The sequence below is a fragment of the Akebia trifoliata genome, chromosome 3 (genome assembly GCF_017979445.1).
Source record: "Akebia trifoliata isolate Shusen 1 chromosome 3, ASM1797944v1, whole genome shotgun sequence".
In the NCBI taxonomy this organism is placed as follows: Eukaryota; Viridiplantae; Streptophyta; class Magnoliopsida; order Ranunculales; family Lardizabalaceae; genus Akebia; species Akebia trifoliata.
Window position 1 is genome coordinate 366,577 of NC_141377.1, and position 16,612 is coordinate 383,188.

Here is a 16,612-nt window from a genome sequence, read left to right on the forward strand (position 1 = left end):
CTGTTGCAGGCATGAAGAGAGCCTTTGTCAATACTAAGAACAATCCTCACAGCAACGTTTCTGATTCTAGTTCTTTCACAAATAAAACTGAGCTATGGCATTGTAGATTAGGCCATGCTAGTTCTGATATTGTAACTAGGATTTTACATACTTGTAGCATTTCAACTTCCAATAATACACATTCAATTTTTTTTTTTCATGTCAATTAGCCAAGAGTCACAGATTGTCTTTATCTCTTTCTTCCTCTCGTGCATCAAAACCATTAAAACTGATCTATACGGACATTTTCTCCTATCATATCTACTCTTGGTGCAAAATATTTCATCTTGTTTGTTGACGATTATTCTAGATTCACGTGGTTTTTCCCACTACAATCTAAAGATCAAGCTCTACCTGCTTTTAAGCAATACAAATTGCAGGTTGAGAGACATTTCGAAACCAAGATCAAGTGTCTACAATCTGATAATGGAGGGGAGTTTAAGTCTTTTCTCTCTTTTTTGAAATCTGATGGCATTATTCACAAGTTTACTTGTCCCTATACATCATCACAGAATGGACGAGTCGAACGGAAGCATAGACATGTTGTTGAGACTGGATTAGCTTTGTTGACTTATGCTTCTATGCCAATGAAGTTTTGGCAGTATGCCTTCCAAACAGCCGTGTTTCTTATCAACAGAATGCCAAGCAAAATGCTAAAGTTTGATACTCCTTACTCTATACTTTTTAACAACCAACCTGATTATAAAGCTTTTTGTGTTTTTGGTTGTTTATGTTATCCTTTCATTAAACCATATAACAATCATAAGTTACAATATAGATCAGTAAAATGCATATTGCTTGGCTATAGTTCTACTAAAGATTATAATAGATTATAAGTTAATAAAACATTAATTGAAGATAGACTTGTTTTTTTTCATTTAAAAAAAAATTGAATTATAGATATTTTATTTGGTTAGGACTAGTTTTGGTAGAGCCCACCTCTTTAAAACTAGGTTAGGGCTCAATCATGCCCGACAGCGTGAACCAACCCATTGACAACCTTAAGGCTATGTTCAGATTGAGAGAAATGGAGAGAAGAGAACCTCATAAAAATAAGAGAAGAAAAACTCAATTTCTTTCCACCATGTTTGAATTGACAATAAAGAACTTGGGACAACTTTGAAATTTTAAAATATCTTAAAAGAGATTTATTTGACAGAGTTGGAATTATAAAATACTTTAAAAGGATTTCTCTCTTTTTTTTTCTCCTCTTCTCTATCTTTTTAGAGAAAAAGAAAATTCAACTTTTATCCTCTCCTCTTCCCTTCAATTTTTTTTCTTTCCCTTTCAACTTAATAATCCAAACAAAAAATTGAGAGAAATTCATTTATTTTTTCTTCTCATTTCTTCTCTTCTCTTAATTTTTCTCAATCCAAACACAACCCAACCTAAGTGGATGAGGAGGAGGGACGGGTGCATTTACGTGACCAATTAAAGAGTATTGGAGTGACCTCAAGATTGTACTTCATATCTCACATTCTTGACATGATAGTGTATAGTACCCATAGATATGAAGTACAATTAGTATTATTTTTAAGAAATTTTTAAAAGATTAGGTTAGATTTTTATTTTTTATTTTAAATAATATTTTCGGAATCTTGGGACGACAGTTTTTTATTTTATTTTTTAATAATCTTTTAGCAAGGTTGTAGCCTTGTTGTGATGCAAAAACGTGCGTCGCATCTTAGAATTTCTCCTTTGAAAAGAACAGAGCAGACGACACGACTAGAGATAAAAAACAGATCAGCCTCACTCTCTCTTCGCAGCTATCAAATAAATCGGAACTTCACAACGGTTCCTTTGGATTTTGATAGAGAGAGAGGGGAATGGAGACATCAAACAGTCATCCATATGTTCCCAGAGATCTAAATCTCCCTGGCTTCGTACCTGGTTTCCTCTCTATGTCCACCATTCTCTGTGTTTATGGACTCTCTTCCTTCGTAGTCGTCTCTCTCGTTTGGATCCTTTCAGGTAACATTTTCTCCTCTCTTTCCGTGTTTTTTTTTCTTCTTCATAGATTCAGTAGCCCATTACTTGATTCACTACTAGAATTAACAACCCATTTTAGGATTTCTCAAGATTTTAGATTTTCAGTTTTAATGTACCCTCTTTTTTGAAAAAAAAACGGGGTTTTGCTATTTTTCACGAAACTGTTTAAATTTTTATGTCTTGTGATCTTAGAACCAGTAAGAACATCGATGATGTAGAAAAGAAAAACCAGATTTCTATTACCCATTCCGAGAAGGACCCTCATCTTTTAATTTTTTCATTTTTAATTTTTTCACATAATAGCACTTTGGGTGTGTGTGCACGTGCGTGTGTGGGTAGGGGGATGGGGGGGATAAAACAATGTAACAGAGAAATTTGAAGTATTTCTGTTCTCATAGTAGTATTCTAGCTATTTCACATCACTGCACTTTAATTGGATCAAAGCTTTAATTTCACATAAATGCCTTCAAGAACCATTTTGATGAGACAAACATGTCAAAGTCCCAAAGACCACTTAATTACCACAAAATTCTGTATTGGTTTTCTTCTTATTGTCCACAAAGCCGAGAAATTGGTGCTCGATTTTGTTTCATGGTATTAGTAGAAAATTGGATAACCCAGTTTTCATCAAAATACTTCCCTAGAGAGTGAAATTTACATCCTTTGCAAGCTTTGGGACGAATCTAAAATTCCTTGACCACGGGTTCCTATTCATGCTCCCAAAGACTCCTTTGCTCTGGAAAGCCTGAGGTATTTTAAGGCAACATGGGCCTCTTTGATGAAGATCTTTGGATAATAGAGATATTTGGTCTCGCCCAAAGAGGCCTTGTATGTGATCATTAATATCTAATGAATGTATGGGATATGAGTGATATTGGATTTCTACAACATTCTAGCATAATGCAGCAACCAACGGGGACATTCCCTTGTAAGTGAAGCTGGTTGGTTCATGTACAATGGTGTATAGGAAACTAGAGGAGATCATTGTTGCTTATGCAATTATGCCTCAAAAATAGAAACCACTTGTCCACTAGTTGTCTCATAAGTGACAACTGCATAGTGGAAAATATTGACAAACCATTTACCCCAAAAGACCAATCTAATGGGGAAGGTGCAACTATGAATATAACAGGGTCACAGGCTAAACAAGGTTACATAATGTGAGCACATAACACCCGGGAGCGGAGATGCGATACACAACACTAAACACTCAACACCCCCCTCATCCATAAGAATCGAACCCGTGATCTATACAAACCTTCTGATACCATGTTGACAAACCATTTACCCCAAAAGATCGATTTGACAGGGAAGGCGCAACTATGAATATAAGAGGGGTCACAGGCTAAACTGGAGAACGTAATGTGAGCACATAACACTCGGGAGCAGAGACGCGATACGCAACACTCTACAAAAAATTATTGCGAGATTCACTTCTCCCAAATCCATTTTTTTAGTCTTCTTCAGAAAAATCATATGGCTATATATCCACTCTAACAATGGGATCAAATGGATAAATGAATAACCTCCAAGGACCTTTGGGCTCCTTCAAAACGGAAGAAACTGTGTTTGAGAAATTCCGTTCTACCGTTAGAGCTCTAGAGAATTACAAAGTATGAGAAGGCCTTGTGAAAGCAGTTATGTCTAAGCACCCCAAATGCTTGACATGATGAAAGAATGATGACAGAATGTTTAAATATACTTCTGTAGCAAGAGGCTCACTGTTCATTTATTATTATTATTATTATTATTAAATTTTCATTTTTTCTGCCAACTCTCCCTTGCCAATGCCCTCCAATTAATAGGGACAAGGCATATACAACATCTACGATGATGAATTTTCAATTTTTTTTTCTAGTTATTAATTATTGGCTTATATTTAAGTGTCAAACTACAACAGGTGATGTTAATGTGTATTCTAGCTGCTCTTCATTCATCATCTATAAATTTTGACTAGCTGACAGTTATAAATGGTACTGAATGGTTGCACCTTTTTACGTTTTTTTTTTTTTTTAACTTTTTTTCCCTAATGTTAGGACGTTCTCCTAAAATATCCAAGAATGATAGATTGCTCATGTGCTGGTGGGCATTTACGGGCCTGACCCACATTATCCTTGAGGGTTATTTCGCTTTCTCTCCGGAGTTCTTTAAGGATAAGACTGCCTGTTATCTGGCAGAAGTTTGTAAGTTCTTCGTTAACTCCCTGCTTTCATCTATTACTGCATGATATGACTTGGGAACTGGGGTGGCTTTTTTCTTCTTCATTAGATCAATTCTTGCTTGGATAATGCTTAGAACAAACTTTGCAGGGAAAGAATACAGCAAAGGAGACTCAAGATATGCAGCAAGGGATGCAGGGGTTGTTGTCGTTGAAGGGATCACTGCGGTTCTAGAGGGGCCAGCAAGCCTTCTGGCTGTGTAAGACTTGGGTTTAAGAGCATTTAGTGATAATTATGATTGCTAATTTCTCTATTAGTTACTTTTATACTTGAGGTTTTCAAAGATTTGTAACTGTTGGTAGAACTTCACAAATAAGGGTTAGTGTACAAAAATGAAATGTTTTAAACAATTAAAAGAAGACAATAAATTGGCCCCCCACAACAACAAAAAAAAAAAAAAAACTGAGAAAAATGATGTATTCGACCATACATCCCTATTCCCTACCATTGTTATCATCTATTCCTTCAAGTATTGTTTTTATTTTTGGAAGGTAAAATCATATAGTAAGCAATTCCTTCAAATATTGTTGTTGGCAATATAAAGTATATCTCTGTCAGTCATGTATCTTCAGTTATTTCCAATCTCAACCTACGTGATATCCACCTTTCCTCTCACCTTCAACACGCACAAAAGCACTCATTTTCATTGGTGTCATTACTTATCATTGGACCCTATTGTACATGCTTAAACTATCTCAGTCAACTTTCTTTTATTTTATACCTTATTGTTTCTTGTCCTACATTCCATTGAATGTACTCATTTCTGATTTTGTTCATCCTAGTCTTAGCTCTCATCCATCTCAGCATCTTCATTTATATTTTGCTTATAATATAAAGGTACTTGCAGATCTAATGGCTGTTTTGTATTTTTTTTTTGCCCTTTAATTTGATTGTTACATATTTTTCTTGAATTAAGGTCCTGGTGGGTTTTGTTATGTTTTGTGGAGCCTGATGGTACTAGTTAGGAAGGAGTACTGTTCATCATTTAACATAGTGGAGACAATGGTCGAGCTCTCTAGGGGGTTGGAGGGGGACCAGTGGTCCCCCTACCCAAAAAGTGGGGTTTCGGGGGCAGAGCCCTCAAACAAAAATTTTTGAAGGGTATTTTTGTAATTTCACTGGTAATATGTAAAACCCTAGTCAGATTTTTTCTATGGTATATATATGTAAAAACAATCATTTTTCAAAGTATGGGTTAGAAGCTTCGGATTAAGCTGATTTTTTGTTAGGACAATCTCTATGATGTAGAGATCACCCTTACAAAAAATCAGCCCAATCTGAAACTTCTAAATTGATCAAAAGTGGTTTACAAATTATTGGTAAAAAATTGACTGTCCACATTTTAAATCACTTTTGATGGGGTTAGAAGGTTCAGATTGGGCTGATTTTTTGTGAGGATAATTTTCTCATCATAGAGATCATCCTCACAAAAAATCAGCTCAATCCGAAACTTCTAACCCATCTTTTGAAAAATGATTGTTATTACATTGTTTTTACTTATGTCCCATGATCCGCTCACTATGAGTTTTCTCTTCATAGTGGAATCGGTGTGATCTGTCGACATACCTCAATTGAGAGAACCATGTAAATTCTGTGTGTTTTTGTGTGATTAGCATTTGTTTTTCTTCGATTCATTTTCTTGGTTGGATTGCCCCGGTTTTCTTAACAGGTATTGTTCATCAAATATCCAACCTGACCCTAATAGAAAATTTTGATGTAAGGGAAAATATGAACTTTTGGGTTTTGGGGGAGTTGTTTTCTGATTGGGAAACCTATGGTTTTATAAGTTAGAGCTAGCGAAACTCTCTCATCTCATCATATGTGTATGTAGGCCCAACATAATTAAGTAGATCTTATGTTTCTTGATTGTTTTCTTGTTTTGCTTCATCGTTAGATCTAGGGATCCGTGCACACAATACTCCAGAAATGCATATTCACTGTAGCTAACATCCTCTCCATCTTTTGATAATTTAGTTGTTACTTCTCTGCATTTCTTGTCCATTAGCCTTAACTACATCTTACCTGTGAATGCTCTTACTAGAGTTGCATTGTATCTTGTATTGGTCTTGTTTCAAAATCCTTAGATTCTAAGATTCCCCATTATGGTTCTATGATTGACAGGTATGCTATAGCCAATAAAACGTCATACAGCTACATACTTCAAATTGCAATTTCTCTGGGCCAGTTATATGGAACCACGGTATATTTCTTTACTTCCTACTTGGAAGGCGACAACTTTTCTGCAAGCCCATTTTACTATTATGCATACTACGTGTTTGCAAATTCCTTTTGGGTTGTGATACCAACACTCATCGTTATCAACTGCTGGAAGAAGATATGCACAGCAGTCCAACTCCAGAAAAAGATAAAAGCTAGCTGAGGTACAATGCAACTGCAAATTCAAGATTATGAGAAATTCTGATTTTACCTCTTCTCCATGATTTTTCGATTTTTTGTTCACTTATGCATTTGATGTGTTATCCAGCACTATTGACTTACACCTGTATGTTTATGTTTGCACTTGATTAGTCCAAAGAACTGACCTCACACCTTGTCGTCTATCTGAACTTCTTTAAGTAAAGCTTTCTGAGCAATGTTTGGTCATTTAGTTTGATTTAATCAAACATCTATTATTGGTCTATCAAATTTCGGGCACCGAGGGTCATGATGGAAATGAAACCTTGCATTACATCCAATTATGACAGCATAAATTGCATGATGCAAGGTGTATATGTACATTTCCCCGTCTCCTTTGTAACATATACAGGTACTCCAAATATTTTTTTTTTCCGTCTTAAATGCCAGAAATTTAGCTTCATATGGTGATTTGTAGTCATTAGAATTGAGTGCCCCATTAAAACATTAAGATTGAAAGGCTAAAAATAGTGCAAGTGCTACATCCAATGCCGATAAATCACCAATCAAGATAATTTTCCGTGTATTGGTCTTCTTAGAGATGGGCCAAACATCTTTGATGTTCTCATATTTCCACAAATCGGCCTATTGGATTTAGGGACTCAAAAGAAATGCTAGATCCATTGTTGAAAAATTACCCAAGAAAATACTAGGTTTAATGTCCTAGGTCAGCTTGATTAAGTGAATTGTTTGTGAATAATGTATTTAGTATAAATAAATAAAAAAGACTTTATCTAATTAATGTATTTTGCATAACCTCCATCTATTGGGAGCTTATGAAATGGGCCCTTTTCCCTTGTTTTTGTACATGAAAGTGGCGGAGATACAGGAGAAAATTTTCACCCAAACTAAAATTGGTGGAAGTCTTTCTGCATTCCAATTTATTTATGAGATTTATTAAGTTTGTGAACCATGACAAGAAGACAAAGGGAAATAATTGAGGAAGATGGAGATGGAAGGAGAAGAAGATCAGACAAGGAAGGTAAGAAGGATAAGAGAAAGTGGGGAATGGTTTGAAGGCACTAGGTTTATCCAAAATAAATCAGGAGTTTTTGGCAAGAAGCTGTGGCTGAGGTCATTTTGGTAATTTTGTTCGTCTCGAATTGAAAGATAGAAATCAAGGAAATAAAAACCTTCCACCCAATCTAGAGGGTTAACTAGAACTTAATTTTTTCAAGGGTAAATTACACTTTGACCCCCTAATGTTTTGATGATTGCACTTTCCTCCCTTATAGTTATCTAAGGGGTTCACTTACCCCCCATCAAATTGCCATCATCTAACAGTTAGGTTCCTCTTATAAAGATCATTTTGCCCTTTTTAATATGTTATTCCTTTTTATAAATAAAAATATGCCCTTGAGAAAATGGGTTCAACGAATGCGTAGATGGGAACATTTTAATTTTTGTTCTAAAACTTATTATTTTTAATAATAGAAAAACATGAAATAAGAGGGTAAAATAGTAAAATAATATCTGAATTTTAACTCCGTTAGTGAAAGAGGAGGTAAGCGTAATTATCAAAACATTAGGGTGTCAACATGAAATTATGCCAAACTACAGAGGGTCAAAGTGTACTTTACCCTTTCTTTTTAAAATATATGCTGTTAATGACTTATTTGAAAGGCAACATAGATAAATCTCAAATGTAAGATATTTGGGACCTGCCTTGGGGAGGATGTCTTCTTCGTCCTTATAATTTATTAGAATAATGATGATTGCACGAAGTAAATCATACATGGTCTGTATGCGGCTGATGTGGCAAGGGCACAGAACTGCAGATCTTTTTCCTTGTGTATCCCGAAGAAAAAGATCTATGATTCTGTGCCCTTGCCATGTCAATCGCATGTGATTTACCGTGTTCATTCATCACGACTCAATTTATTAAGGGGTAAATGTTTCCAGCTTGCTGTCTATTTGGAGAAGGGATAGAGATTTTATGTTACAGGAAGGTCCCACCATTATGAATCCATGGAGGGTTGAATAATGGACATTCGAATTGAATAGAGGTAATGAACAAGGAAGAGACGTTACTCTTTCGAGGATTCAAGGATACGTCATGTGGAGGATGTAATTGGAGTGGTTGCCAATCATATTCATGAACAGATACGTCTTTTGAGGAACTCGTGCGATTTAGATTAAAGAATTATAGAAATGTTGAAAAAACTTAAATTGAAAGTGAATGACTTTCTTCATGCAACTTTTGCATTTAGCTCTTGAAGTCTTGATGTTATGGTCTAAATCTTGTTTTTCTTAGGGTCTGTATAATTGCTGTGATTTTGTTTTCTAGGCTTGAAGACAAATTCCTTGAAAAATGGATTTCAAAATGTCGTAGAAGGGTTCGATGGAAAATCATTTTTTATGGGCAATCATACAGACATTTAGTGATTGGGTGTAACAAACAGAACATAATGGTGAAAAATACTTAACTGCTGGTGTATCAAAGCATAACTAATGCAGAATTTGTGGCATGGACCCTATAAGATGATGACAAAAGTTAGGTAGAGGGGAAGAGCTGGATTAATGTTTTGGGCAGAAGAACATGGCATTGTTTAGAAGATTTACTCAAAATTTGTGGATGATTGTTGACATGGTTATGGGTGGGGAGGTTGATAGAGGTTAGGTAAAGCTTTGACATGAGTTGTCTGCTTAAGAGAATGATTGGGCACAAAGTGGCTGACTAGAGAATTTTATATAATGAAATATCTTCTCTGCTTCCATTATGTAAGATTGCTTTTATATTTATCTAATCTTGTAATTGTTGTTTGTCTTTAATCCTTGTGGGTCTTTATTTCATTTCTAGAAGTTTAAATAAAATCCTTGACAAATAATACAAAGATTAGGATCCCTGAGCAATCAAAAGTATGACGAAATAGCTAACGATGAAATGTTTACTTGTAAGATTGGATTAAGATTAATAATTGACTCCATGATTGAACTTAAACCTGACCAAAACACTATGGATGACTGACATGAGTGGAAAAAACATGGATTTTTCTAGAGATTGATATTCCTCTTGGGAATCCCTAGGAGTATTCTCCTCTACTTGATACCCAAGAATCGATACAAGTGGACCCATCGACTTTGGTAGTATTAGATTATAGGGATGTGTTGAATAAATGTTCATGAGGTGCACCGACACCATTGGCGTATATTATTAAAATATAAAAATTGTATGTCATGATTTATAAAAAATAATTAAATATTAGAAATATCAATTAAGTAGTTAGTATCTTCCTAATTAAGTATGAAAATATATGTTTTTTGTTGATGTAATTATCTATAAAAATCCATAAATAAATAAAAAAGGGTATCTATAAAAATCCTATTAAGGCTCATTTAATCGTCAACGACCACAATCAATAGAAATTATTTCATCAACTGATAGTATGTAGTAACATAATATAAAAGGAAACCTGAAAAGAAAAAAAAGGTTTCCCTTCAATCTCTGGTACTACTCCATTTCATAATTAGGGTTTCAGAGGTTTCATGGTTGCATATAGTTACCAACAAGACAGAACCAAGAACAAGTCAGAGGGTTAGGTAAAATGGGTCTTTGGTGTGCCTAAAAAGCTTAAGCCACTGTTTTTTAGGGAAAAAAACAAGCAAAAGTAAAGGCAAATTTGACTTGAAAATGTATCCAAGCATGTGGTGACACCAAAAGAGAGAGGCCTGTTTGTTATTCAATGTTTGAAACCAAATAACTCCTGAGGTAGGGAAGGACAAACACAAACATCATAAACCCTAATATATCACATTAAATACCGCATATCATAACAAGTTTATTTAAAATATAAGAGAGATCTCAAACACAGATGAAGGGAAGGAAGATAGCAATAAATACCATAAAAATCTACATAGACATTAAACAAACATCATCTTCCTGTCTCAAAACATGGGAGATTTCATAGTTGGAGTCTAATGGACATGGTGATGGACACGAAGATGAAAACAACTCTAGTGACTCAAGTGCCTCGGGCAAGCATCTCTTGGTATTCCATCTCTTGATATTGTAACAATTGTGTACTACTTTGAACTCGTAGTTGATCATAAAACCTTCTAATAAAGTCCTCCGCATCGACATCCACTTGTCTAGTATTATTGCACGAATCATTATCATCTTCTTGAGAGTAATTTGACACCCTGATTGAAAATGGCGATTTTAGTGGGCTTAGCGTATCTCCTGGGGCAAAATTGGGTGTACCAAGCCGAAAATTGAAGGAGTACTCGGGGGAACAATCGATCTTTGGTGGTAACACAACAATTGCGTTAGGTTCCTCAGGTTCCTCGGGAAGACTAATGCATGGGAAGTAATTGTGTTTGCGCTTCGTCACGTGGAAGAGAACAGGATTCGGGCTATTGCTGCATGAGAACTCGTACTCATGTACACCAAAGCCACCGTGCGTCATCGTGGTGTCTTTCGAGTGGTGATGGAACATGAGATTCGCTAAGCTTTTCTTTATTAGTTTTCCTCTCTTCATCATTAAATTCATGTCCATTATCAACTTTCGCTTCGAAGTTAGACCCTTTCGCATCATAAAGAAAGCAATTCTCAATATATTCCATAGCCTCTTGGCTACAACCGAGTTTCGAGGAGAATGTACTTCCATTTCTACGACAAACACATAAACGAACACAAGAGTTAGGGAGAAAGATGGATCCAAATGGGTTTTTTTCTTGATTCTGCGAGGGGAAACTCGCAGAAGGAAGATTAAATAAGATTCTATGAAATGAAATTGGGGAGTGAATTGGTATGAATTTATAGGGGAAGAAGATAAAGATAAAGATAGGAGAATGAATCAAGGAAACTTAAAGTGACGGAGAAGAGAAATGGGGTGGAACCCAACACCACATTTTTCAAATGGTACAAACAAGTAACCACTGCTCCCTAACGTTTCTATATTTCAATTTTAAACTTAATAAAAGATTGATTTTTATTAGAAAATTTTGAGTTTATGAGTCCTGTACAGCTAATGGTGTTTGTAAATTAAGTGGTACAAAGGTACTGTCGGTGGGCAGGAAGATAAAAGTGGGTTTAAAATTTTTAAATGGTTTCACATTCAAATAGATGAGTCAAAGAACATTGAAAAACACTACAAAAATGTTTTCTTAATTAGGGGAGGAAAAAGAAGTAACACCACCAAAAACAAGGGTTTTATAATGAATTTTAAATTCATTATGGGCATTAATTAAAGGATTTTGTTGTTGGTTTGTTTGACTCTTGAGCTATCACACCAAAACTTTGTGCTCGTAGTATTTTGACCAAACTAAGTGCCATATAATGACTTCCATACCCTTTGTGTATTATTCTTAATTAATTAATATGATCCTAAATTCAGGGTATTTATGTAATTTCAAAGGGTGTTTCCATGATTGCTCTAAGTAATTTATTCTACATTAAAATACTATGGGTTTTGGAGAGAGTAATGGCTAAGGACTAATTTAGCTTTGTATAAAGTTCAATCATTGAGCAGCCACATCAAATGAGGTTTGAATCTATCTATCAAACGAACAGTTGAGATTGAAGAATATTCCTAGGGATTCCCAGGAGAATTCTATCTCTTGAAAAATTAACCATCTCTAGAAAACTAGGAAGATGCTTCAAAATACGAGTTTTTTTTTTTTTTTTTTTCCTTCTAACTTAAACTTACGTATGATGAAGAGCCTAAGGATTTCATATTTTAAAAAGGTTGAAAATAAATTCTTTCAAAATTGACTATCTGTCCCTCTATTCGATGTGGTCCAGAAATATGTGCGATCAAATAAATAGCTCTATGAACAAATGGATATGATCCAATTGAAAAATGAAAATATTTATATTAATTATACATGGATTTTGTTAAGATAGGACACACGTTAAAGTGCAATAAATACAATTTGAAAATTGGAATATAAGGATACTTTGATAATAAAAAATATAAAAAAAATTTAAGGGTTTTTTGATACAAAATTCAATTTCCAAAGTGTATTGATTGCACTTTAACATGTGCCCTAACAAGACCCATTATACATTTTGTCGCTACTTTGTGAAAATTTGTTAAGTATGAATATCTTAGACTTTTGTGACTAGAGTGGAAAAATAGTCCCTCTCAACAAAAAAAAAAAAAAAAAAAAAACTTAAAATATGTATATTCTTAAGAAATTCTAGGAAAATTGTATTTCCATCCAATACCCATCTTATATTTGATGAAATGCCTCAAACGTAGTATGAGATTAGAAAATTACTTGTATTCAAAACTAAGTAGCCCACCATTCAATCAAGGCTTACCTACTCTTCCATCAACGTTTCAAAATAATAATAAGAAAAAAAAAGCCATCATCATATGGGACCATCTTCCATTTGCAATATTAATTCGTTTGCTAGGTTTGTCATTTCATGTCTGGTAGTGGTGCATTTTTCATGAAATATATATATATATATTAAAAAAAACTAAATAATGTCTTGGAACACAAGGATTATTAATTTATAATATTTTATCTTATTTCACCACCCAATTGGCCTCCTTATGGATTTTGATAAATACTTTTGTCTATCACTCAATTGGTCAATTTAAGAAAACATCTAACATTTTATTTTATGAATCAAGATGCATAACGGTGTCTTGTTTGTATAGAATAGGAATAGTGTAACAAATTTTAGTTGGTGTTTAAAACACATTGAATTCTTAAATAAGTCGTGTACGTATCTTTATTTATTTTAAGAATGATGACAATATAACTCCTTCTAATGTGAGGTGTGTCAGAACCATAGACTTTATGCCTAGGGATACACAACCACACATCCCCATGAAAGGAAATCTATGTTTCTGACAAACCCCACGCCAAACTAATCAATTGAGTACGCTTCATGAGGGAGTCAGATTATTACAACTCTTATTTTAAATCCGATCAAAACATGTTACACTGACATTGTTCCTAACTGTAGGAACAAGACACCATTCTGGATTGTGACTTTTATTTTATTGGTCTCTCTTTTAATCAGGGTTAACATCATTGATTAAAGTTATAAGTGAATTTCCCTAAATCACTATCGGTGTTTGACATTAATGAATTTTGACCATAATTTTTTATTTTATTTTTATGCAACTCTTAGGCAATTGAAATGGATTTAGAAGATTTCCACCATTTAAACTTGAATCATACGTAAGTCATTTTTTATTTTATTTTAATGATGAATGTATTTGGATAAATATACATTCATGATTAAGAAAAGGTAATCTTGATAACTATACTAACCTAAAAGGCAAAAAATGGAAAAGATTTGGATATCTAGAATTAATTAGAGAGAATTGTATGCTAAAAATGGGAATAATTTGTGATTGATTAAGAAGTAAAGTGAGTTCATTGTATTGTGAGTGAGACGATGGATTAAGATACCAGATATGTATAACACGTAAACACGAGAAACAGAAATTGTGGGGACTCCGTATTTTGTTTTGTTGCATATGACAACCAATCAGATTTTGACAGATAAACAATAATCATACAGTGCGAGAGTCAGCTTTACAGCCTTTCGTCGTTTACTAGGACTAGGGGTGGGTGGTGTGGTGTGTGGTTTGCTTTTTTTTTGCTTTCCGCTACTGATTTCAAGGCGAAAGAAAAGGCAAGGCAACTATAGAGACCAGCACGTGCTTTCTTCTTTGAATAAAAGCAAAGGAGTGATACCATGATTGGTTGGTAGTACTTTGACATCTTCATACAACACTGGCTTCCATACTGTTTACAGAGAACCATCTATTATTTTTCCTCTTGTAAAAACATTTATGTTTTTGTAGGAGAGAAGCACAAATCCTTTTCATCGGGATACATAGGAAAAAGATGTGTAGTTTTGTGCTCTTGCCACATCAGCCACGTATCAAAACTGTGTGCATTCATTATTATTCTTTTTCGAAAGAGTCGTGATAATCTGACTCCCCCACGTGGCATATTCAAAATACTATCCTGATTTAGAATCATAGATTTTATGCATCGGGAGAACATTTGCATAGAATTTATGTAAATGTGTATCCCAATGCATAAAATCTATGATTCTAACACATGCCAGGTAGGTCTAGTAGAATATTTTGGGTATGCTATGTGAGGGAGTCTGAAAATCATTGCTCTTTTCAAAATTGAGTGTTGATTTTCTAACTCAATCTAATGGAATTTCTCAAAAACTCATTGACATGTCATATGCAAGAATTGTAGATTTTTTCCCTTGGGATACACAACTGCACATGTTTATGGGGATATGTGCGGTTTTGTATCTCGAGAGAAAAATATACGATTCTTGCAGATGCCACATCAATAAGTTTTTTTGTTATTTGTGTCAGAGTTGAGTTAGAAAATCATTACACTTCAAAATTTATAGAATGAGACTAGACAACCTGATAATTTTGTTTGCTTGGTGAAGGTGTTCAATGGGTTTTGAACTCAAGTTGTAGTGATATCTACTACACCCCACAAGTCTTACCAACTTAACCAAGTTGGCATGTTTCAAGGCAATCCAATGTAAGTTTTGTTGTTGGTTATGACTTTCGACCTATTCAATAAGTAACCCAATAAAAAAAACCGCTAATGATTTTTTGACTCGAAAATTTTCACTCAGTCTGTACTTGGCTGATCTGGCAAAGGCACAGAACTATTAATTGTTTTCCTTGTGTATCATGAAGAAACAGATCTATGGTTTTGTGCCCTTACCATGCACAGTCGAGTCATAAAATCGCGACTAGAAAAAAATTGATGATTTTGGAATGAATGACTTAATGACACTTTTGATTTTAATTCATTTGATTCAATTCAGTAGTAGATTGGTTAATTGCACATAATATCTTGAATGAGAAGGATAAAAAAAGTTATTTGGTCACTCCAACTATATTTTGTTTGATGAACTACCTAGCTATTATAAAAGGAAAATGGGTGAGAAAAATAATTCTTTAAAAAAGAAAAGTGATATTCAAGTGTATGATTGTGCATTTTCCTTATAATTCATTTTTTTTTTCATAAAAAACTATTTTCCATCATGTGTAGAAAATTATTTTCCCTCCCCAACCCCTTAAGAAAAATTATTTTCCCACCTCCTCATGCTATCCTCTCACAATTGCCCTCTCTCGAAGAATTAGAAAAAAAAAAAAAATCCTCTTTGCCGTTTTCCGAGTTGCAATCCTCTTTGTTGTTCCCCAAATTCGATGGCTTAGAGCCGTCAAATTTCTCCCATCCTTTATTAATTTGATGATTTTGGCCCATCAAAAAAAAATTCAACTAAAATGCTGGACCGTCGAATATGGGCTTTTTCACGTTGTGTTACAGTCCTCATGGAGATGGCACCTTCTAATGAACTATCAACTAAAATGCTACAATAAATAAAATCTAATTTTTTTGAAATTAATACTACAACTAAATTTACATTCAAGTTAATCGAAAGTTATGTTTAAGTCCATACCTCTTTCTTACTCCCATTCTTTTTGTGAGATAACATAGAGATTATAATTATATTGGACAATGCAATTATGTTGGAAGTAATCAAAAAATAAAAGTACTCTATTATCCCATTAATAATATTAATGATTTGGAAATTTGACATTAATTAGGGCTGGCAATGGATCTGATAATATCCATTTACCCGACTCGAATAAATTGGATATGGGCAAGGTTTTTCTACCCAATTAAGAATTTGGATAATATTACTTGATACTCATTTACCCAAAAGTTTTGTAGGGTCGGGTATGAATATAAGTCATATCCTATCCGATTACCAATTTATCCGACAACAAAAGTATAATTTTCATATTCTATATATAAATATATATAACAAATTAATTTTTTATTATATAATTTTTATTATTAAAGTAAAATAAAATTAAAAAAAATCTGACGAGAGGGTAAAATTTTGGGTAACCCAAGAATCAGTTAGTAAATCAGGTTCGGTTATTCACCTAAAACTTGGGTAAAAATTTGGATTTGGGTATTATCCT

At 34.0% G+C, this 16,612-nt stretch overlaps 2 protein-coding genes across 2 annotated transcripts; one reads left to right on the forward strand and one right to left on the reverse strand.

Annotated features, from left to right (window-relative positions):
• Positions 1 to 1,702: 1,702 nt before the first annotated feature.
• HYD1 (C-8,7 sterol isomerase) lies at positions 1,703 to 6,851 on the forward strand. The gene is made up of 4 exons (XM_086432981.1): positions 1,703 to 2,010; positions 4,065 to 4,211; positions 4,338 to 4,446; positions 6,369 to 6,851. Exons 1-4 carry the CDS (start codon positions 1,866 to 1,868, stop codon positions 6,625 to 6,627), a joined length of 660 nt encoding a protein of 219 aa, XP_086289107.1. The 5' UTR covers positions 1,703 to 1,865; the 3' UTR covers positions 6,628 to 6,851.
• A 3,773-nt stretch (positions 6,852 to 10,624) lies between these two features.
• LOC147405306 (uncharacterized) lies at positions 10,625 to 11,269 on the reverse strand. Its single transcript, XM_086432917.1, has one exon. The coding sequence runs from the start codon at positions 11,267 to 11,269 to the stop codon at positions 10,625 to 10,627; it is 645 nt and encodes a 214-aa protein (XP_086289043.1).
• Between the last annotated feature and the right edge of the window lie 5,343 nt (positions 11,270 to 16,612).